Genomic DNA, 23,969 nt, shown 5'->3' with positions numbered 1-23,969 from the left:
TCTGTTTAGAATTGTCTTTATTTTTGCCAGGAAATAAATTATTCACCTTTAAAAAACGTTTGAAACAAGCAAAACAAAATGCAGCACATAAAAGTAGCTGAACCACGCCCCCCCCCCCCCCCCCCCCCCCCACAACAACACAAAGGTAATGTCTTCACACGATGTAACGTCGTCTCTCAGCTGGTGCAGGTCGTGACTGTGTTTAGTTCAGGTTCTGTCATCACACAAGGCTACAGGTCATTTTACCTCCGTTACGTTGCATTATGTTCAGAGGTGTTCCTAATATTCTGCCCCCGTCATGTGTTTTGACAGGGATGAATCAGAATATAATGTACAACACCACCTTTAAACACAACCTCAGGAGCACAACCATTGTTTCACATTTGGACGAGAAAACCTTTGAGTCTGAGTTTTGTTCTGAACTCAGCCGAGCGTCTTCACGTCTCAGAGTTCTCGTAATTATTGAACTTTGACAAAATGAGCAAATTAGACAAACTGTTTTAAATGAGCTCGTGAATAGGAAGATTTTTGTGAAGCACTTTGCAACCTTGTTCTGATAAGTGCTATAAAAATAAAGTTGTTGTATCTTACTGTAATACTGTCAATGAATGAAAAAGAGGCTAAAATATCCTGGATGCAAACCACATGAGCGCTCTGCAATCGGAGCGTTGCTTGTTGTTTGGTCCATGTCCCATCTGCTAGCATGGAGGAGGCAGGGTTCAGTGTGTTAGCATGCTGCTAATTAGCACTGAACACAAACTGCGGCTGAGGTTGTTTGAAATGATGAGTTTTGCTGCTTTTTGTTCATAAACCAGAGAAATTCAAACCTGTCGACGGAGCGAGCTGAAAACAGCAAAGCAACCAAGTTTTCATGATCCTCAGCGTTTCGACAAACTGCAGCTAAGAAGCTAATCGTTGAAGTTAACGTAGATTGAATTCTATCAAAGTTTCTTTTCTGCAGTTTAAAGTGAGACCTGCAGTAAATGAACACTGTGGATGTGAACCAACACCGAGAAATCAAGTTTCAACTACAAAAGAAAAACATTTCAACCAACAAACAGAAGAACGTTCGTCATAAATATAGAATAAATAAAGAACCCCCCCCCCCCCCACACACACACACACACACACACACTCACTATTCCTGCTCACAGATTTCATGATCAAGTTTAAGAGGAAATCCAGAATCTGAGCAGAACAACAACAAAAGCTCACAGAAAAAAAAAAATTAAACTGAAGCGAAAACAAGATTTTAAATGATCGTTTCCTCGTGATTGAAATGTTGAGTTTTGACAGTTGACCTCAGACATCAACACAACTGATGACGCTGTTTTCACTCAGCAGCGTTTCTCTTTTCTATCTCACTGAACGGACACAGAAAAGATCCGAGAGTCACCGCGGCATTAATCTCTAAAACTGGAAATATATGAAATGTTCTTAAAAAATGCAGCGATCTAGATCAGAACATGAGAAAAACTAAATTTAATCTTAAATAAGATTAAAAATAAATGAGGCTCCTGCAGCAAAAATATCCAGAAGGTGATTTGTCACAATAAAGCTGAAGTTTCCAACAGCCACCCAAACTTTCCACGACTCTGAGGGATTTGTGGTCAGATCTATTTCATCAGCAATGTTTCAAATGTTCTAAATCACCCAAAAATTATATTTTCTTTTTAAATGGTAAAACTAAAAAATCAAGGATTAAGAGTAAAACTCTGTTGGAGTGAGATGAGTCATAACTTCAGAGATCCTGCAGCGTCAGAGTGTAACTTTTATGTTCGTTAAATATTGAATGTATTATATTGAAATTAAAACTCTTCAAGAATTCAGGTTGAGGCTCTTTTTAAACTTTATCTTGATTTTATTCTCTCTCTTCTATCCTCCGCAAATCACACGTGTGAGGCGTCAATCATCTTCAGCCGAACCTACGTACAGAATAAAATCGAGAAAGCTTTTAAAAGTCTGAACCAAATCCTTTTTTAACATATAATCTAAGCATCAGGGACTTGAACTGATTTTCCAAAGAACAACATTCATAACCTTCGATCGCGTGTGTTTCTATTTTTAGTGCGTTAAAAACAAGAAGCACCTGGTGACAATTTTAGTAACGTCCATCTTTGATTCATTCAGCTGGTTTTTAATCTCACAGGTTGTTTTTTTTTTTACACACAAAATAAATAGTTTGCAGTTTGATAATTGTCCTGCACACACACACACACACACACACACACACACACACACACACACACACACACACACACACTCGGGTGTTATCTGCTGATCAACTTAACCTGATTTCGTTAACGAACAGAAAGGAAAACTTAATAACTGCATTTTAACGGCAGTTTGTCATAATTTTTCTCAAGTGTGACGGATCCTCCACTGAACAAAAAAAACAAAAAACAAACGTCATAGAGCAGCATGCTGTTGAAAGTGCACACACATACACATTTAAAAAGACACACCATGCACCCGAACCCCAAACGTACAGACACACACACACACACGCACACAAACACACACCATTTGGCAAAATACTCCTCGGTAGTTGGAACTAGTCTGTGTCCACTCCTCCTCAAAAGTAGCTTTCACTTGCAGCGCGTCGCTTCCCCGTTCAAAAATAAGACCAACGTAGATAATAGGAGGGATGCAAAATGGCTGCCGCTGAGACGACAGCGGTGGCATCAAGTGAAAGCAAAGGATTGATATCAGCGTGTCCTCCTCACTGCTCCTCCTCTTCCTCTGCAGTCGGCTGCTGATGAAAGTAAGGCAGGAAGTACTTCATTTAAATGTCTCGATATTTATTTTCTTCTGAAGTCCCGGCAGACGGCGCCCAGCGTCATCCTTCTCCTCTGATCGGACACTAGAGGGCGGCAAAGACACACGCAGCCTGATGACACAACACTACGCTTTAAAATAACTCCCGATGACACGTTTGGCATCTCACGAACATAAAAACGCTCAGTCTTGTCCTTCAACACACTCCGTCCTCATCATCGCCCCTCTCCTCTTCTTCAAACACGCCCCCCCCCCCCCCTCTTCTTGCAGGTTTTTAAAGCGCCGGTCGCAGGCCACGAGTTAAAAAACAGATCCTGAAGTACAGACTCCATCGCCGCCTAAGCCATGTAGAGGAAGGTGTTGATGTCGGCCTCCTCCCTCTTTATGTACTTGTGTTCGATGAGCCACTCGATCTGCTCCTTGATCATCTTCTTCTGCGGCAGAAACATGTTCTTCAGGATCTCCACCAGCTCCGTCTGCAGCTGGGCGTTGCTGATCCTCTTCCTCATCTTCATGATTTGGATGATGGCCTCCTGAGTTGGGAAAGAAAACTGCAAATGTTACGTTTGCCTTTAGAAGCTGCATTACAGAAACTAAGATTTCCTCCACCAACCAGTTCAGTAACAAGTTACCACGAGGCCTCTGGCCACAGGGGGCTGCAAAAATCCTCGGAGACCATGTGAGTGTTGTATTTTCGAACCTGAGTTCGGAGTATTCTGAGCTGAACGATTCCTTCGTTCTCCTCCTCTCTCATTCGCTCAGTGGTCAGCTGCAGTCGGCCAATCAGATTGATCTTTCCTCGCTTCTGGACTTTGGAGTTCTTGCTGAGAAAAACAAAAACACAGACAATCAAAAATCATTTCTGCCGAGGCATCAACACGCACAGACACGAACACGCTTGTTAAGGAACATACATGAGGGAGAACTCCTGGTTGACGTAGAACAGTGTGCTGTCTGTGAAGTCTTTGGGCGAATTAACCGGAGGATCGTAAGACAACACCTGCCTCTTCAGTTTGGGGAAGGCGACGAGGGACTGAAGGGAAACAGAAGACAAGAATAGATTTATGTTGAGTTACTAAACATCATCAATACTTGAGTGTGTGTGTGTTCCATTGAGTCTCTGGTTGTTTACATTCTACAGGACTGAACGACCACTGCTTTTAAAGATTAACAGATAATTAACAGGTAATTAAGCACAAACATATTTCATGATGTGAACGTTTCTCAGGCTCCTGCTGTTGTTTTCATAGATGAGAGGATGTTTCAGTCCTAAACATGGTTTGTGTGATTACAGGGAAGAATTAGAGATCTTATATTGGTGATACTGACACAATCATTTCTTCTTCTCTGTAATAAACCTCAGCGAATGAATTTGTAACTGATGTATGTGAACACAAAATGTTTTTGGTCTGACCCAGAGTGTGCGGCGCAGCTCGGCGTCCGGCAGCTCTGTGGCCAGTTTGAGGTTCTCAAAGCTGATTCTCTCTCTGGGTCTCTGGTTCCAGGCGAACAACACGGCGAGCTGGAAGGTCGTCACCTCCAGGTCGTACTGGCCCACTTCATTTTTAAAGGTGATCTGAGCAGAGAGGAGGAGAAATCATAGAAGTGTCCTTTACTCACACGATGACGGTTTTGGTAACTGAAAAGCTGAAAAGAACAAATCCGAGAAAATATTCAATCTACGGCTGATGTGATACAAACGTGTGTCCTGAGAGAACTGATTACAAATGAACTCTAAGTTTGTCTGTTCACGTCTCACAGGAGATAACATGACGACAGTCGATGATTTATTCTATTACATTTTTGCAAAAGAGGAATAAAACAAGTGGAAACAGCCGCAGTGATCATCATTAACCTTTTTATAGATGAGAAGAGAGAGAGTGAGGTTATGAGCAGGAAACTAAGAGAAGATGAGAAGAGGATGGCTCGATGAGGGCGGAGGAAAAGTAGGCGAAAGAGAAAAGAGAAGGAGAAAAGGAACAAAAGGTTAATTGATGCCGATAATATTTGTAACAAATCTCAATTTTCCCGGAGTTTAAATAACTTAATTTTAACTCCATGAGATTCTGACTGTCGGCTCCTCATGGCAGCAGGAACCCTGCAGCGGCTGCTCCTCTACTCACAATGCCGTTGGACATGAGGTGATGCCAGTGGAGTTTGCGGCCGCTGTGGTTCCTCTTGTAGAAGTCCTCCACCTCAGGGATCAGGTCCTCCAGCTCTGTGGGCAGCGACACAAACACCTTCTCACTGCTGCGGGACCAGGCTCCGGCGTTCAGGATCTTAATGTTCACGCTGTCCGCTGCAACAGAAGAGGAGAACACCGATGAAGAGCATCCAAACATATTCTTCCTTCAGGAAAATCTGATGTGTTCGGTTAAATATAGAGATGTGTGTGAGCTTCAACTGATGAAGTGTGTGTGTGTGTGTGTGTGTGTGTGTGTGTGTGTGTGTGTGTGTGTGTGTGTTTGTGTGTGTGTGTGTGTGTGTGTGTGTGTGTGTGTGTGTGTCGTACCTGGCAGTGCCAGCCTGTTGTGTTTGTGCATCTCCTTGAAGACCTGGTTGAGGTCTTCTGACACCTTGATGTCCTGAAACATTCTGGCCAATTTATTCACATAGTCTGCGGGCATCCCTACTTCCTGCACAAACACAAACACACAGAGGACAGGAAGTAAGGACGCTCTCACTCTTTCCTTGTGCGGTCCGGACATTCTGTCTTTTCAGTTTCAACTGAACAAATATAATCGGTTTGTGATATCGACATGATGCACCCTGGGAAAAAGAGGAAAGCAAACTCCTCTGCTGGCAATGGGAAAGACGTCAATCATCTTTTTCTAAGCAGTTTAACTGTGTTTAAAAAAACTTGCTGATAATTTCAGAGTAAAAACAATTTAAATAAAGTGTAACTCACTCTGAGCCACTCCACCATGTTCTCCTCGATCTCACTGTCGGCTGAAATGTCCAGGATGAGGCGTCTGGTCAGGTGAGCTTTGTGGTAGCGCATGAACACGTCTTTATTCTGGACGTACTTCAACACTAAGAGCTGCAGGCAGAGACCACGAGAGAAGAGAGGCTCAACCAGAAGCAAGTTGAAGTGTGTCCAGTAGAAGTCCGTCAGACAGAGCAGAGACTCACCACTTCTTTGAGTTTGAACTCGATTTCCTCTGAGCCCAGTTTCTTGCTGAGAGGAGTTTTCCGCAGCAACATGTCGCAGTAGTTTGCCAGCAGCTCTGGACACTTTGACTCCGGCTGAGTCTTCATACCGACACTGGTGCAACAGAGAAACACACTTTAATGCCGTCTAAGAAAGAAGAGCTTCAGGTCATTTACAACAACAGGAACATCTCAGGACGTATCTGGAGCCTGGACGGAGCAGCAGGAGCTCACACACTTCTGCTGCGTTTTGTTTTCGTTACTTTCACCAAAAGCTCTTGAATCTCGTTGAAGTCATTCTCGGGAATCTTCTGTCTCACACACTCATGTTATCCTCACACAAGCTCTCTGAGATATTCGGGGTATTTTAATGAGGAGCTGCCCCGGAACGGTTTGGGAAAATGTTCGTAGCAACTGACTCTGTTTCCTTCTCACGTGGAGCCTCTCCAACAAGGTGACGACAGAACAGATGGTTCACACTCACCCTTTCTGTTTCATTGGCAGCTCCAGTTTGAAGATGGTGGCATCATTGACCACAGCTTTGTACGCCTGCACAGGAAGAGACAACATGTGAGAGTGAGGAGCACCATGGACATGAACACGAGAACAATTAGAGCAGCAACGGCCGTTCTTATTGTCAATGAATCAGCTGGTTTTGCTTTTGATCAATAAATTGTTCATGTTGTTAAAAAATAAATTCACTCCCCCGCTGACCTGCCCTCACTTCACACGTTAACAACAAACAGCGTCACTGATCAGAAGTAATTAGGACACGAAGGCTACAGGACTTGAAGTTCACTCAGGACATCAGGTTTAAAGTGAGCGGAACGAACCGGATTCATGATCCGACATCATAGATTAATAACTAAATACATGATCGTCAGTTTGTGTGAAGCCTGACGGGGACACAGGGACACACACAGTTTGAAAATAAGTTTGAAACAATTGTGATATTTAGTCACACGACACTGACCTTGTCTCTGGCTGTCAGGAAGCGAGGGTCGTCCTGAAACGCCTCCTTCACCAGTTTACTGAACCGGTTGAACAACGTCAGCAACTGCTCCACATACTTCTCGGAGTCCTGGACGAAGACACACACACTATTGTACATGTTGTAAAAGCTGCCCTCAAACATCGACTTGAACTGCAAGAGTTCTAGAGTCAAAACATCACTGCTCCAGAACGAAACGTAACTTCCAGCTCTAGAATTATTATTATTATTATTATCTATGATTCCACAAAGAAGCACTTCTTTACACTGTCGGACCATGAATGTTCCAGAATAAACACATTCACACTACGAGACGAAAAGCTGCTTTTGTTTAAACTGGACATGAGGCTGAGGAGACGAGCTGAGTGTGTGTAATAAGTGTGTGTTAGTGCACGTACAGTTGTGATTGTCTCGGCAGCAGCCACCATGTCTGCTAGTCCAGCACTGACGATATGTTCCTCCAGGTCTTTCAGCATTGGCTCGATCCCGCTGGGAACCTTGTCCATCAGGGAAAACATGAGGTGCAGCTCTGCTCCAGGGGGAAGAAATTCAGCGTTACACACAAGACAGGAAGCAAACTGGTTGAATACGAACCTTTATGCATGTGACCAGCGCTGGGATGTAACACATGTACACATCTGTCCTTTACACTCTGCGAGGATATTTATTTTTTGGTACTTTTCACTTTTACTTCATGATATACTGTACATCAGCAAATATCTGTACTTTCTCCTCCATTACATGATCACAATGTATTGAGTTACATGTTAAAATAGACTTCAGACAGTCAGTTCATCAGATACTACTGCTGCTGCCAGACTGAACGCCAAGCTGCCCCTGATGTCTGTACTGACAGTGTGTGCACGGTCTGTGGTGCGTGAACGGTCTGTGATGTGAGTGGGTGAATGACACTGGAAGTGTGAGTGCTTGTGACTGATCGATACAGACAAGAGAAGCACGATAAGAAAACTGAAAACATGATAAAACAGTCACGAGTCATCGATGTGATGACGGAGCGGCGTGACTCACTGTCTGTCTCGTTGCGTTTGATCATCCCCGGACATTCAGCTAAGATGGTCTCTTTGAACGAGGTCACCAGAGCGTTCACGCAACATTCCATAAGCTGTGAGGAAACAAAGACTTAGTGTGAGAGCAACGCTGAAATAAAGAGATGTCACATCGACACGATCTCAGTCAGTTATTCTTAAAAACTGCAGTCAGACCTGATAACACGTGACTCTTCACAAACCCTGGTTTGTTTTTGATTGTGAAAACCAAATAAAGTGAAAGTGAAGAAGCCAGAAAACTGATTTTTCTACATGAATATAAAACGACAGGCGCAAAACCTTTAGTTTTTGAAAATGCCGAAAAATAAACTGAGGTTGCTGGAGGGAGATAACTGTCAAAGACACTTACTGCTTGAACAGAGTTACATTCACGACGTGTCTCTAGATATCTAAGTGCTCTCTTCTCCTCTTCTCTCAGCTTGGCGTCTGCCTGCAGGGAAACACAACACACATCAACACAAAACATTGAGGACACACAAAGACTGAATACTACGACAATTAAAAACTCTCTCAGACACACAGGCAAGGCTGCAACTTCGGGGGCCGCCCAAACTTTAGTCTCAGTTTTTAGTATTTTAATCTATAGGAAATATTTACTTTGGACAACAGATAAAAACACAAAATATGTAACTTTGATTGACTGCATGTTATTATTTATTTAATGGATGAAATTAATTTCTAGTCTAGTATTTGTTTGCAGCATTTCCCCCACACATCAGGAGCCGTGTCCTTTGTATACTTCAGTGGTCGATGTGCTTGTGTCGTACGTATTTCATGTAGTTCTGGACGCCATTTTGTTGCAGGTAGGCGGGTGCCTGTGTTCTGTAAAACCTCTCTGTGGAGTCCAGGTAGGCTTTCTCAAAGTTGTCCCTGTAGATCTGCAGCTTGTCCTCTGGGTTCGAACACAGGTTCACTGGGGAGAGAGGTGAACAAACAGAGGGGCGGAGAAGAAGGAGGTTTTCATTCATTAACCTTCACAGTACTCACTTCACTTTCTGCTCCCATCCTTTATACATACAGCAGAAAGGCAGAAGTACAGTTTGTCTGTCTCAGGTTTCTTTCTATACATAGATTATGTGTCCCTGTGTATCTCTGTCCTGCCACGTGTCTGTCTCTCTTACCATAAGACTCTCGTACTCCTATAACCAGCTGGGAGTCGAAGGCCTCCCCCAGCCTCTCAGCGTGTACTAACTTCATGGCGCTGTCCTGCAGGCGGCTCTTGATGTTGGAAAAGATCGATTCGTTCCACGTGTCCAGCATCAGCTGAGAAAAAAAAAAAGCGGATGCAGTAAAACACATCAAGAGCAGCCAAACTGTTCAGAAGGAGGTGAGCCTCGATTTCCTACCATCGGTTCCCATGTTCCCACCTCCTGCTCCTCCTCCTCCTCTCACCTTGCGTACGATGCTGTCCTCCATGTTTGCTTTCTTGTTGCTGCCCTGTTTGCCCATGAGCGTGATCTCCAACTGACAGAAGGGCTTAGGCAGGATGTCGCACTGGGTGAAGAACTTCCTCCACTCTATGATGTAAGCTTTTAGCAGTGCCGTGTCGTCCTGGTGGCTCAGCACCCGCTGCCATGGCAACAGACACACGCAAAAGTTAAGAGGTGATACAGTTCAACTAAAGTTCTACTTGTGAGACGTCCTGATCTTTTGTTTCCTGCAACGAATCCTCTACAGGTCTTTGTCTTTCCAGAGGAAAAGTGGCGATGGAGCGGAATGTTCACTTTGTCTAAGACTGAGTTTGAACAGAAAAACGTTTGGTGAAGATTAAAAACAGTCGCTCGTGTTTTTAAACGTGTGGGTTTGATGAAAAAATCTCTTTTCATCCATCTGATGCATTTTCACATTCGAGAACAATCAACAGCCGCCTGTTTTTAAACATCTGACAGTTCACTGAATAACAAAGCTTTTGTTTTTTAAAGTAAAGTGTTGGATATTTATTTCGATGACATTAATGTTGAGAGGATGTTGCATTTAATTATTAAGGTTGCATGTTTCCTCTTATGTTCCGCTCCCGACATACAGAAACATATAGTTATAACTTCCAACAGACAACAGTTAGTTATGATCTATGTTTGAAACATGACGTGCACTCGTCCACACACGACTTACAGCCTGTGCTTGTTTGATGAAGTCGAGGATGTCCTCTTTCAGAGCTTGGTGGATCTTGGCCGGTCCTTTATCGTCCCATAGACACACAGCATGAACATCTCTGACAGACAAGAGGGAGAAGGGACGTCACTGAAGTTCATTCAAGTTTTTATTATTAATGTCAATGAGGCTGTGTATTAAACAGTGATGTTTATTCAACTTTACAGGAGATGTTATTAAGGTCTTGGTGAACTCATCCGTACCAACAGCCTGTTTTACTTCCTGATACAATTTTCAAGAAGCTTGATTCAAACAAAGACTCTGGGGACTTGGAATAGTTTCAGAAAGTTAATGTCCTGTTTTCATGGAGAGACACAGCCTGAGCAGAAAGACAAGCCCTTTTTAATATGGGAATAAAAAGCACAGAATAAAACCACTACCCTCAAATTGCATTTAAACATTTTTTAAATTTACCCTATTAAGCTCCATCAAGTTGTGAAAGTTTCAACTATGGACACGGGACAGTTACGTGTCATGTACCTACAGGTTCATGACACTGTGAGGGGATTGTGTAAAGCACATCACCTGTTGCTTAATCTAAGTCTATTGCACATGTGTGCCGCTGAAATGAACCAGAATAGCTGAACTGCTGTGCCAGTCATTGTTCAAAGAAACACGGCAGCTGCTTTGTAGGATCTGAAGCTGCAGCAACAGCTGATCCAGCATGAAACCCTCTGGTGGGGGGGGGGGTCCCCGAGGTGTTCCCTGGCCAAATGGGATATGTAGTGTCTCCAGCGAGTTCTGGTTCTATCCTGGGGTCTCCTCGTGGGTTGGAACGGAAGGTGCTCAGCAGGGATCCTGACTGGATCCCTGAACCTCAGCTGGGCAGCCGTTCTACTCCACGCTCCCTCCAGATGAAGCTGAGCCCAGCCACCCGACACAAAACCCATTTCTGCCACTTGTATTCACATGAAACCAGCAGCCCTAAATATAGCAGAGAGACGGAGCACAAAACATCTCTTACGAGAACAAGTCGAACCACTGTTGCTTGGTGACGGCCTCCTGTCTGAGCAGCTTGAGAACGATGGGACGCATCAGATCCCACTTGTCCTCAAACTGCAGGGACCCCTTGTTCTGGAGGAGAGAGGTGGTGTGGGTGGGTTGGAGAAACACGGATGAACAGCAATGAGAGGAGAGGTGATGGGAGAAAGAAAGAAAGAGAAGACACACAGTTAAAAAAAGAAAGGGCTGGGATCCAGAAGGTTCATTCGAATTTCAAATGTTACTGTCAATGAAAAGCTTTTTATAACTTCTTTAATTCAGGAAACCTGGAAACACCACAACTATTAGCACAGCTGTTACTTATAGAGAAAACTAAAACACAAAGTAGTGGCGTCCATCACTCGTCCATCACTCCGTCCATCACTCTGTCCATCACTCCGTCCATCACTCCGTCCATCACTCTGTCCATCACTCCGTCCATCACTCCGTCCATCACTCCGTCCATCACTCTGTCCATCACTCCGGCCATCACTCCGTTCATCACTCTGTCCATCACACTGTCCATCACTCGTCCATCACTCTGTCCATCACTCCGTCCATCACTCTGTCCATCACTCCGTCCATCACTCCGTCCATCACTCCGTCCATCACTCCGTCCATCACTCTGTCCATCACTCGTCCATCACTCTGTCCATCACTCCGTCCATCACTCCGTCCATCACTCCATCCATCACACTGTCCATCACTCTGTCCATCACACTGTCCATCACTCTGTCCATCACTCCGTCCATCACACTGTCCATCACTCCGTCCATCACTCTGTCCATCACTCTGTCCATCACTCTGTCCATCACTCATCCATCACTCTGTCCATCACTCTGTCCATCACTCCATCCATCACACTGTCCATCACTCTGTCCATCACTCATCCATCACTCTGTCCATCACTCTGTCCATCACTCCATCCATCACACTGTCCATCACTCTGTCCATCACTCATCCATCACTCTGTCCATCACTCTGACCATCACTCCATCCATCACACTGTCCATCACTCATCCATCACTCTGTCCATCACTCTGTCCATCACTCCGTCCATCACTCCGTCCATCACTCCGTCCATCACACTGTCCATCACTCCATCCATCACTCCGTCCATCACTCCGTCCATCACTCTGTCCATCACTCGTCCATCACTCTGTCCATCACTCCGTCCATCACTCCGTCCATCACACTGTCCATCACTCCGTCCATCACTCTGTCCATCACACTGTCCATCACTCTGTCCATCACACTGTCCATCACTCTGTCCATCACTCCGTCCATCACTCTGTCCATCACTCCGTCCATCACTCATCCATCACTCTGTCCATCACTCTGTCCATCACTCCATCCATCACACTGTCCATCACTCTGTCCATCACTCTGTCCATCACTCATCCATCACTCTGTCCATCACTCTGTCCATCACTCCATCCATCACACTGTCCATCACTCCATCCATCACTCCGTCCATCACGCCGTCCATCACTCCGTCCATCACACTGTCCATCACTCTGTCCATCACTCCGTCCATCACTCCGTCCATCACTCTGTCCATCACTCCGGCCATCACTCCATCCATCACACTGTCCATCACTCCGTCCATCACACTGTCCATCACACTGTCCATCACACTGTCCATCACTCCGTCCATCACTCCGTCCATCACACTGTCCATCACTCTGTCCATCACTCTGTCCATCACTCCGTCCATCACTCCGTCCCACGGCCCAACAGTCTTATGTTCAATCAATCTGCAGCAAATTTCACACACTGATAGAAACCCGTGCCCTTCACATGTCTGATGTTCTTTCATTCAGATCCATGAACTAAAGTTTCAAAACGTCCAATCTCACAATATTAAAGTCAGTGAGAAAAGATTCCTGGATCCAAAACAACTGCCGTCACCAGGTTTCATGATTATCTGTCCAGTAGTTTCTTATGTCCTGACTGACATCTGCTTATCTCAACCTCAACCTCACTTGATCCTGAACCCCGACCAGTCGTCTCTCGTGATGCTTGACCTGAACTTAAGGTATCTCTGCTTCCTGCCGATCCTCTGACTCTCTACCATCACATTAATCCAAAGAGCTGGACGATGTGGTCGAAGATGTCATCGAGATAAAAACCTTCATATCAGTGAATCATCGATAATCATGGAGATAAAAGTCACAGCTCCAGAGTGAAGCTTCTTCCTGACAAACAACAACACAACAAATCTGAGTCAGATCAAATGTGTTCACTGAGATCACACGATATATATATTTATAGATCGTTACTGAGCACACTTGGATCACGGTTATTTGTTATATCACATGTTCGATCCCATCCCGGGAACATGAACACGTCTCTCGGCTCTGTCCCGTTATCGTCTCTTAATTTCAAACAGAGCGAATTTAAATCCTCACGAGTCTCAACGAGTCTGTGATCGAATCACCGACACAGAGAATCTAATGTCTCGACATCAACACCCGAGTAATCAGAGTTAATCCACCGGCTGTTGTGGCTCCACTCACTCGCCCCCTGACAGCAGCAGGAGCCGGGTGAGGGGTGAGGGCAGCCCGGCTGCTTCAATAACAACAAGGGGGGTCTCCTGGTGGTTCTGACGGGAGAACCGGTGTCTGGTTCCGGGGTGAAGTCCCCCCTCGTAGCGGCGTCTCCGGGGTTCGATCGGCGGCTTGAAACGCCTCATGCTCGGCAGCGGTTCTCCGTGGCAGAGGGGGCCGAGCAGGGTTGTTCCCGGGTTCGGATGGAGGAACAGCGGATGGTGCCGGTTCGGTTCGAGCAGCGGTTCCGTTCAGGTCCGCGGGGGGAAAAATCACCGGAGCTCAACCACGACACACGGGGACAAGTGTGACTTGAGCCGCAGCGATGTGAGCTTTAGTTCCACATTCTGACACGATCATGATGAAAGTGTGTCCGTCACAGAACAGACCCGGTCCCCGGCACTGACCCTGGGTCAGCGCGAGGAACAGAACTCCGTCAATCTGCCCACAAACAAGAGGAACGACGAACACGGAGCTGCTCTCACCTTTATCAAATTAGACGTCGCCATGTTTCTGCAACTTAACATCTCGCCGAGTCTCGCGAGAAGACAGCTCGAGATCACGTCATAGAAACTGACTGTGATTTATTCATTTAATATAAAACTACTAATAACACACATTATTTATTTATTAATATTAAACTACTATATATACACTATTTATTTATATAATATATATAATATAAAACTACTAATAACACACATTATTTAATTATTAATATAATATATATAATATAAAACTACTAATAACAAACATTATTTATTTATTAATATAAAACTACTATATATACAATATTTATTTATATAATATATATAATATAAAACTACTATATATACAATATTTATTTATATATTATATATATAATATAAAACTACTATATATACAATATTTATTTATTAATATAAAACTACTAATAACACTATTTATTTATATAATATATATAATATAAAACTACTATATATACAATATTTATTTATATAATATATATAATATAAAACTACTAATAACACACAATATTTATTTATTAATATAAAACTACTATATATACAATATTTATTTATATAATATATATAATATAAAACTACTATATATACAATATTTATTTATATAATATATATAATATAAAACTACTATATATACAATATTTATTTATTCATATAATATAAATATAATATAAAACTACTAATAACACACTATTTTTTATTTATTTATATAATATATATAATATAAAACTACTAATAACACACAATATTTATTTATTTATATAATATATATAATATAAAACTACTAATAACACTGCGTGCTTGGCAATAAAGCCTGGTTTTGATTCTGATGTGAAGCAAACAGAGAATATATCTTGTGTTTTCTATGTTTGTGTAAATCACTCGAGTCATGGACATGGAGCGAACTGTGGCGAGGTGCCTGAGGAGCGAACTGTTCACCGGAGAGTTTCCAGTTTCTAATTCCATTCATTGTGCTGTGGTGTCGAGATAAATGCAACTCATTATTATTATTATTATTATTATTAAGAGTCTCTTACTGCTAAAATGTCACTGATGAGTTTCCATTTAAACTTTCAGGGAACCTGTGGAACCCGAGTCCACTGTTTGAGAGGATTCGTGTCAGACGCCAGAATTTCAGTTTTCCCTAATGATCCCGACCCCCCCACCCATAAAAGAACTAAGTTACCAGTGTATAAGTTTCATGTGGAATATTGATTTGCTTCAGTGAACTTTTCAGTCTAAAAGGTTTATTTTAAACTAAAACGGCAGCTTTTTGATATCATGACATTTCCTAATAGACTCTGTAAATACTGAATATGAGCCATTAATTAGTTATGATTATAGAGATAGAACTTTTATAATTACACTTTTAATTAAACAATTAATATACAATTAACCTGCTGTAGTGGAACGTATGTAACCACAGAATAAGAAAATAAAAACGTTAGCCTGGCGCCGCAGACCGGCTGGTGTCGTGTTAAAAACCAATGTTCAATACAGAACATCCTGCTGTGTGTAAACAGGTGTATAATGTTGTGTAATGGATCATTTAACAGGAACTTTAGACATTTAAATAAACCGTCTTCATGTGTGGAAAACCAAGACAAGTCGCTCATAAAATCTTTATGTTTGCAAACTTTATTTTGGTTAGGGGGAATGTTTGTGCAAGACATTTTATTCCTGAAGGTTAGGCAAAACTGGAATATCACATTTTCACAAAGTAGAGAAAGAACGCCCCCCCCCCCCCCACCGCTCACACGATGCGTCTTTGATCGCAGACGATCGATGAGTAAAAACAAAGCCAGAGTGTCGTTTCATACCTGCCACAATAAATAACACGACTTCTGTGAGCCGCAATGTGCTGACGCAGATTCTCACAGTGCACGTTGACATGATCTGTGAAATGGAACCACAAAAACAAACAGTGAGTTCTGCTAAGAACCCAAACACCTGAATCTCACTCGGACAAAAACAAGTTGGTCTGTGGAGGCAGGAAACGTCGGCTCGAGATTTGTTTTTCTTCCCTCTTCACATCTTTACACTTTTACTTCACAAGATTTTCTCCGACCGTCCAAACGGGGGCAGCGGCTCCACTTTATGTCACCGGGTGGTTGCTTATTACAGTCGGCACATAACGAGTTCCCACTACCGAGCCTTTTGGTCGGGGGTGGTTACAGAGAGGGACGCTTGGTCACTTTGGTCAGTGAGTCAGCAGCAAACAGTTCACACATCCCGACAGCGTCTGGGAGTCGTGGCACACTTCAGGACTTCAGTCCATGACACAGTATCAGTAGTTACACTAAGTAGCTTGGTCCCCCGTTAGAGATCAACTTCATGCACACCTGTGTGCAAGTACCCAAGCTTAACATACACGCTCACACACAAGCATCCACTCACACGTTTCTCCATACTAAGCCCAGTGGAGGCACTTCATATGAAAGTGTAGAACCTGACTGTAAAGGGCTGTGACGAGGCAGTTCAACATTAACAGGGCGGGTCGCTCAGAGGGGTTGCACTCAGTGTCTGTTGATGTGAAGGCGTCTGTCTTTAGGCCACAGTGAGACAGACGCCTGAAAATCACTCTGCCACTTCAAACACTGCTCACGTATTATTAGACAATAAGAATCGTCTCCTGCTCCAAGAGACAAACGGCCAGTTTACCAGCGTCAGAGTGGACAGCCAATCTTAACCCTTCCTTCCCCCATCCCATAAATAAGAACTTATATTCACCGATACAGCCCATACATCATAACTATTCACACACACACACACACACTCACACACAAAACATACGAGTGTGTGTTAAGATTAAATTCAATAGCAGCTTCGAGGAGCAGGCACGTCAAAAACGAGAGCCAGGAAAAAAAAAAAAAAAAAAACTGCCATCAAGTATGAAGACCAAAATCAAGAATCGGTAGTTTGCATCTCGATCGTTGTTTCTGACGATGACACATCATCTCGCCGCTCCGCCTCTTTTCATCAGAGTTCGGAGAACCCTGCGACAGACGTCAGATCTCAGCGAAGATGCAAAACCTCTATTTTGCGTCTGAGCGCATCTGTTTACACTCGTCTGCCTCGATGTGTCGCCTATGGCACCTAATGTGAAATCACCTATGGCTTCAGGATGCAGTGGTCCGAGAAAATAAATTAAACTATATCAGGATATTTATTAGGAATAATAATAACTAAAACACAGATCAAATACTTTAAAATAACTGCTACAGCCCTGTTCTACATACCTAGTAATTCTGCTAAATACTATTTATATTTACTCTTAAAATCATCTTAAATCCTCAGTAGAGAGGCGACACCTCAGACAGAACGATGACGGGTTATTTATCGACAGTTATTACCTTAATATTTCCATTTAAGGCAACATCACCCGTCCCCACTGCCTGCACGTATTAACAATGCCCACTGATCTGACAGTACAGTTTCGACAAATGAACCGAAATCTCGAGGGAAAGAAGAGAATAACTCGACTCCTTCTCCCAATGACGCCAGACTAAGTTTACATCCTTACAAACGTTTTGGCTCCGAATCAATTTTAATCCTCGAACACAGGCTTAGGTTGCAGAAAGAGCTCGACTACAACCCAGGACACTGACGAGTAACATCTCGTCTCCTACACGTTAACAGTTGTAAAAAGCAGAATGTAACTGCACAGCAGGGTCAGCAATGCTTGTAATTGATGATCCCTGTTTTGCGTTCTACACCGGTAGCCGAGACTCTGTTGTTTTATTCCTGAAGGGGGGGTCATGTGATAGGACCCTGACAAATCAGCAAAGGCTACATCATGAGAGTAAAAGTGGTTGTGAGCGTCTACATCATCGTTTCTAAAAATCCTGTCCAGACTCAAACGCAGCCCCGGACTTTTTCAGTCTGAAACGGGGCCAGCGGAGTTTTAGCGTCTCTGAAACTCAGGAGTACTGTGGACGTCAGGAGGTATCAAACGGAAAACGTAGTAGTGTGGATGTAGCCTTAGGTTTGGGCTGCAGACAAAGAAAAGTCAGTAAAGTTTGAAGTGGAGGATAATCACTGTGACAGTTAAGGCTTTTTCCAGAAGGCTTGATGAACATATGCCCAAACAACATCGACCCCGAAAGAACAAGAGGAGGAAACAGATCCGGAGCTTTGTGCTAGAAACATCTAGCAGAACAACCTGCAGTGAAAGTTCTGTTTCTTTATAGGTAGCAGAAGTACGACACAGGGTAAGGCCAGTGATTAGTAGGTGCCACACAGATACAGTCCACATCAGCTCACTTGCGTTACAGTAGTAAAGTGGTGAGGAAATATGTTGAAACAGGGAAATAAAGCATTTTCCTCCGCTTGATACATTTTGTGATTTTCACACACCGACACGTAAACCATTTCAATAATAATGGGCTGTTATTCGGCTTCACATTAGCTTTAGACAAATAGGGGCTAACGGAGTCTCTGCTCCTTTTGCCAAACGTTAACCATAACATTAAAAAGTCATTCTACTGTTCAAGTTGGACCATCTACTGAAATAAAATGAAACATTTAATAAAATAATAACTACTCCAAAAGCAAATCTTAAAATATTACACACAAGAGGGCACTTTAAACTTTTTTTTTTTTTTTTTTAAACGACCTAGTGTCAACTTGAGAAACTACGCAAATCTCAGGAATGGATAACGTTTCTGATTTTGCGAGAGCTGGCCTTTGTCTTATGTTGAACTAAAACAATGAGTGTTTTCTTACACGACGTGATCCCCCCACGGAACAAAGCAAAAACTACCTTCACCGCTCGTAGCACAATTGGGAAGCCGTGTGTTCCTGATGGGAGTCGTCGTGGCTCTCGCTCAGAACCTTAACAGTGTCAACTACAGGAGCGAGCTCCACGGACAATCACCTTTTCAACAGTCTTGTTAATTGCATATACATGAAACCTTCTTGTTTAAATGGATCAAAAACTGTTAAGAGGATAAAAAAAACTGCAAATAAAAACGTCACACGTGGACATCCTAAGTCTCGCCTTTGGGCAGTTGTAAGGCCACAAATGCTGGGAAAAAAGTAAAGTTGTTCCATGTTGTCAAACGAGGTGAAGCACTGTGACGGTTATATAGTGAGAGTACTCTCAGCTGCAAACTAATGTTTCAGAACACGTTATATATATACATGAAAAAAGAGCAGCAGTACATGCCAGTGATGAAAAGAGGGATTTTCTATTCAACAATCTCAAAACCCTTCATCTGCAACAAAAGGTACGACATGGCTTAAGACCTGAGGAATACTTCGAAACATCACAACCTGGTGGGTCTACAAATCAAGCTCCAGAGCAATAAACTGTAATCGATCACTTGCAAGATCTTAAAGAATAAACCACAGAAGCTGAAAGTAGCTGTTGAGACAAAACTCAAGACACCAAGAGGGAACAAGCACACAATTTAACGGTAGCCTGGGTGGTGAGTGTGGACAGTTCCTCCATTGTTGGGCTCCTGAACGTGGCCCATGGCTGACCTGTGCATCTTCTCCATAACATCCAAGTTCTGCTCCTGAAAGCTGGGCATCTGGAAGTCCGCTCCTAAGAAATCCACATTCTGCATCAACTTCGAAGGTCCACCAGGACCCTCTTTCCCTGGCCTATACTTTGCCCCTGGGATTCGTTCTGCGGATGCAGCGGCCTGCCCGCCCTGGTAAGTCACAGGGAGGTCCTGAGGGCCAGATCCATTGTTTCCTGCTGTGGCTGGAATGCCCCCCCACAGTGGCTGCATGTAGTGGCTATTAATGTAAGGCATAGAACCTACTGCACAGTTAACAGGGGATGAAGATCGTGGTTTTTCTGCAGGATGTTTCAGAGGAAAGGATTGTGTAGTGTTTGGTAGCTTGTGGGAATAGTTTAGGTTTCGAGAGGGGAAAGAACACTCGGCCGGAACCTCCATCCTTGGGTTCTTGCAGGGATGGGCCCCCTCAGGAGGCTGCTGCATGTGGGCCAGCTGGTGCTGGGCCCAGGATCTCTGCTGCTGCAGCTGCTGCAGCTGCTGTAAATGTTGCTGCTGCTGTAAATGTTGTTGTTGCTGTTGTTGTTGTTGTTTCTGCTGATGCAAATGGTGCTGAAGCTGCTGCTGCTGCAGTTGTACCTTCTCTGGGTCAGTGTGAAAGGCAGGTACACTATTAGCAGCAGCTATATTTGGCTGTGAATGCAGCGCAGCACTGGGAGTCATAGCTGCAGCTTTGTCTGGGGGGCCCACCATGAGGCAGCTGGGCACAGAGCCCAGGGCTGGGTGGTGAGAGGACACCCTTGAGCTGGCGTTGATTAGCAGGTTGCGGCTGATGGGGCTGGGGTTTGCAATCTGGCCCTCGCAGACTGAGGTGGTGCCCATGCCAGCCCGTGCCTGGCACAACTGGTTGATTTGGTGCACAATACTGCTTATGTCACTGGGCCGGTTCTGATGCAGGCTGGCCGCCATGGACAGTGGGATGGTGGAGGTAGATACAGTAACATTTGGTGGGGCATCTGCATCAGGGAGCTTTCGGGGCCCATATGAGCCCGGTTGGGGCTGCTGGAGGCTATTAGGCATGGTTGGGGGTCCTGCACCCACAGCCTCAGGAAGAGGCTGTGAGCCTGCAAGCCCCTGGGTGTGCTGCAGACTCGGAAGCTGAGCTCCATCAGATATGTGGCGCAGATCCTGAGTCCCTCCTTGTTGAGTAAGTAAAGCTTGCGGAGGAGCCGCCTGATGCTTTAGTGTCTGCAGATGAGACAGATGCTGCTGTGGTACGACTGACAGGCAGGACTGACTCTGCTGTTGCTGCAGAGGTTGACTGTGGGGCAGACTCTGCTGCCTCTGAACACCTTGTGGGTGAGCCAATCTCTGCTGCTGCAAAGTCTGAACCTGGGACAAACTCTGCTGCCGCTGCAGAGCCTGAGAGTGAGCCATGTTCCTCTGCTGTAAAGCCTGTGGGTGAGACATCGTTTGAGGCTGCTGTAGAGTCATTGGGTGAGTCATACTTTGCTGCTGCTGCTGCAGCACCTGTGGGTGAACCATGCCCTGCTTCTGGGCAGCCTGGGACGGGCCCTGTAGATGCGGCACAGGCTGGGGAAGATTTAAAGTGCTTTGAGTGGCGTACGGTCCACTGTGAGGGTTCATGATGGCCTTATGAAGCTGTCGGGCGCGGCTACCGTCAGACTCTTTGATGACGCCTTTGGCAGGCGCACGGAGGACGGCTAGCAGGCCCCTGCTGGCGCTGACCTGAGAGGGGTAGGGACTGTGGCGCTGGCTGGACGAGGACGTGTCAAGCCCGTTGACTGTGCGTCGAATGTGCTTCCTTTGAGGTACTTTGACACTGTTGGGGAAGATCTGGATGGTCAGAGGGTTGTTGGCTATTTTCTTAGCATAGGCATCCAACTCTGCTGGGGTTGGATAGCTGGCAGATCTCATCTTCTGTGTAGTTTCCCCTGCAACGTGTACAAAGGTCAGAAAACAGAAATGCTAACAAAGCACAAGTTGAAAATAACATCTACCGCACGTTTATATAGTTTGAGCTACAGTGTATTTTTAACTGTTAAGAGTTGTGTATCGAGGGAACAGTCCCAACAAAACCAACACCACCTGAAGCGTTTACCTGTTCATCCCCCATTTCAAAGCTGTAATTGAACCTGCCTGACAGGTGGAGTTACTTTGCTCATCACTTTTAATGCTGCACACACCTACTATAAACTTACATTATTTACACCGTATGAAGACACATCATTACGTCATCTTCGATTGTCAAACAACAAAGTTTTAAGGCTCAGAAAAATGACAATCAAAATTTATAGTCAAGCTAATTTTGGATGAATGGTACTTTAAACCGCACTGTCTGATCCCTCAAGCTAACGAACACAGAAACGTAACAGAAACAACATGGTGGACGACAGCACTTACATTTCTGAAGTCCAGTGTTCATCTGCGTGCGGGAGAGAAGTCTGATGGTGGGGTCACCTGATGCCGGCAGACAGACCAGCATGTCACTGTTCCACTAATGCAGCATGGGACACCCTCTCACCACCATACTGAGGAGAAACAGAAGAGCGTGAATCACCCGCTGACGAGACACTTACGTTGGTGAGAGATGACGTTTGACATCCAGGACAGTTTGACTCCAAATGGCTGCCTGTTATAAACTGACATTCTGCAAGAGCGCGCTGTGAAGGAAACAGGTTTCGATGGGTCGTATCGAACCTCCAGGTATTCTGTTTACGATCCCATCACATCCAAGACACATTTCCTCATTCAATGTATTTTGATTAACAAAGTAAATGTTCTCATGACTTCACTAATTCCTCTGATGTGACTCAAGTCTTCGTCACCAGCAGACACATGTTGTCACACGAAGCAGAATCGTCCACAACGAGGACACAGCTACAGCAAACGTCTGGATTCCACCAGTCAGCTCCCAGGACCCCCCCACACACACACACACACAGAGACATGACTGAGGAAAACAGGATCAGAGGTCATAAAATACAGTGTCACATTCATTTCACTGACACAGCTCTTTTCTTTATCACAAAGGACGATGTCATTAGCAGCAATGACTTCTGAACATTTGACTCATCACAAACAGCTGCAAGTATTATTATTTTATAACCAATCGTTTAATTCCAATAATTTAATAGAACAGAATTAGTTGGATCTCTGTTTATGATGGTGTTTTAAACCTGTTCAGTCCTCTGGGGTTGTTATAGCCTCAACAAATAAATAAACTGAGGGGTTCTTGGTATTATCCCTGTTTTCACTTCATCCATCACTGACCCTAACCCTCACAGCCTCTGACTCATCACAGTGGATGCACTGATGCTTCAGTCCTGATGAAGTGGTGAGATAACGTGTGTGTGAGTGATCTCTATGAAGCTGAGGTGAAGAGTCGTGACCTCCAGCGAGGATCCACAGACTCATCGTCCTCAGACACGTTCGTTCTTCTGCAGATGAACTTTCAGTGTGTAGCTGCTCGTCGTTAGCATCTGTCCCACCAGCCTCAGCCTCCTGACGGCTAAACGGACGAATGACGTTAATATACCGATGTGCGGGACGTCACCGGGACACAGCACGAACCGGGCAGCCCGCGGGGCCCCGGGACCCGTGTTCGGAGGAGGCACCCCCGGTGAAATAACGTCGTGGAACTCGTTAGCTCGGTTCAAGCTCCACAATAAATAAGGAGCTTCTTTGTGCTGGAGCAGCGGAGGCCAGCTGCTAGGCTAACTTTAGCTCTCCACGGAGCCGGAACAGCGGCGGCACCGGAACCAAAGAGGAAGATACTTACTCCTCGTGAATCTATGAGTACGGAAACTTCATTTTGTGGAGATTTAACGTGGGTTTTGTCGGTAAAACGCGGAGACCCTCCCGGTGTCTCGGTGCTCTGCTGCTGTCTGGCGACGGCAGCTACATTTATGGCGCATGCGCAAACAGCCAGGACCCCTCTTCTGCATTTAGGCGTCAGCGGCGGGCGCCTGCGCAATAATCCCCAACCAGTGGGACATTTAAATCAGAAACACAAAGTGATTTCAGCTCATGGCTCAAACTTTATATAACTATATATCATTTATTCTTTTGACATTACTTTTAAATGATGTTGTATTATTTCATCTGTTGTCCCTGATTGAAGATTTTGTATTATTCATTTGTTTTTGTATCATAATTATTAGGTATTATTATATATCATTATTATGTTATCATCATTATAAGATATTATTATCACCATTATATATGTTATTATTATAATTATCATCATTATTAGATGTTATTATATATCATTATGTTATCATCATTATTCGATATTAGATATTATATATCAT

The 23,969-nt window shown here is 44.2% G+C and overlaps 2 protein-coding genes across 4 annotated transcripts; both read right to left on the bottom strand.

Moving 5' to 3' along the window:
• Positions 1 to 14,214, bottom strand: LOC109641160 (cullin-5). Of its 3 annotated transcripts, none has more exons than XM_020105512.2 (19): positions 14,153 to 14,214; positions 11,102 to 11,211; positions 10,099 to 10,198; positions 9,379 to 9,555; positions 9,108 to 9,249; positions 8,754 to 8,899; positions 8,336 to 8,416; positions 7,949 to 8,042; positions 7,318 to 7,448; positions 6,902 to 7,009; positions 6,413 to 6,477; positions 5,911 to 6,043; positions 5,687 to 5,818; positions 5,291 to 5,414; positions 4,902 to 5,077; positions 4,193 to 4,354; positions 3,693 to 3,811; positions 3,479 to 3,602; positions 1 to 3,311 (listed from the first exon to the last, which is right to left on the bottom strand). In XM_020105512.2, the coding sequence occupies exons 1-19, from the start codon at positions 14,192 to 14,194 to the stop codon at positions 3,117 to 3,119; spliced, it is 2,361 nt and encodes a 786-aa protein (XP_019961071.1). In that variant the 5' UTR covers positions 14,195 to 14,214; the 3' UTR covers positions 1 to 3,116. The 3 variants fall into 3 exon arrangements, with proteins under 3 accessions (XP_019961071.1, XP_019961072.1, XP_069390466.1); XM_020105513.2 differs by having other exon boundaries at positions 13,638 to 14,182; XM_069534365.1 differs by lacking the exon at positions 14,153 to 14,214 and adding an exon at positions 12,896 to 13,071.
• A 1,578-nt stretch (positions 14,215 to 15,792) lies between these two features.
• Positions 15,793 to 23,587, bottom strand: LOC109641156 (protein FAM222B-like). The gene is made up of 3 exons (XM_020105506.2): positions 23,438 to 23,587; positions 22,060 to 22,187; positions 15,793 to 21,590 (listed from the first exon to the last, which is right to left on the bottom strand). The coding sequence occupies exons 2-3, from the start codon at positions 22,139 to 22,141 to the stop codon at positions 19,582 to 19,584; spliced, it is 2,091 nt and encodes a 696-aa protein (XP_019961065.2). The 5' UTR covers positions 22,142 to 22,187; positions 23,438 to 23,587; the 3' UTR covers positions 15,793 to 19,581.
• Between the last annotated feature and the right edge of the window lie 382 nt (positions 23,588 to 23,969).

This window comes from Paralichthys olivaceus, chromosome 11 (genome assembly GCF_024713975.1).
Source record: "Paralichthys olivaceus isolate ysfri-2021 chromosome 11, ASM2471397v2, whole genome shotgun sequence".
NCBI classification, from domain to species: Eukaryota; Metazoa; Chordata; class Actinopteri; order Pleuronectiformes; family Paralichthyidae; genus Paralichthys; species Paralichthys olivaceus.
Note: the sequence above shows the minus strand (reverse complement) of the source record. Positions and strands in the feature narration are given on the sequence as shown.

Bases quoted from the DNA above. Each gene is read 5' to 3' on its own strand.
- LOC109641160 (XM_020105512.2), bottom strand. From the start codon at position 14,194: ATGTTAAGTTGCAGAAACATGGCGACGTCTAATTTGATAAAG. The intron at 11,212-14,152 runs GTGAGAGCAGCT...TCTCTCCTCCAG, and splicing joins CGACGTCTAATTTGATAAAG to AACAAGGGGTCCCTGCAGTT. The intron at 8,043-8,335 runs GTAAGTGTCTTT...GTTTCCTCACAG, and splicing joins AATGTAACTCTGTTCAAGCA to CTTATGGAATGTTGCGTGAA.
- LOC109641156 (XM_020105506.2), bottom strand. From the start codon at position 22,141: ATGCTGGTCTGTCTGCCGGCATCAGGTGACCCCACCATCAGACTTCTC. The intron at 21,591-22,059 runs GTAAGTGCTGTC...TACACGTTGCAG, and splicing joins GAACACTGGACTTCAGAAAT to GGGAAACTACACAGAAGATG.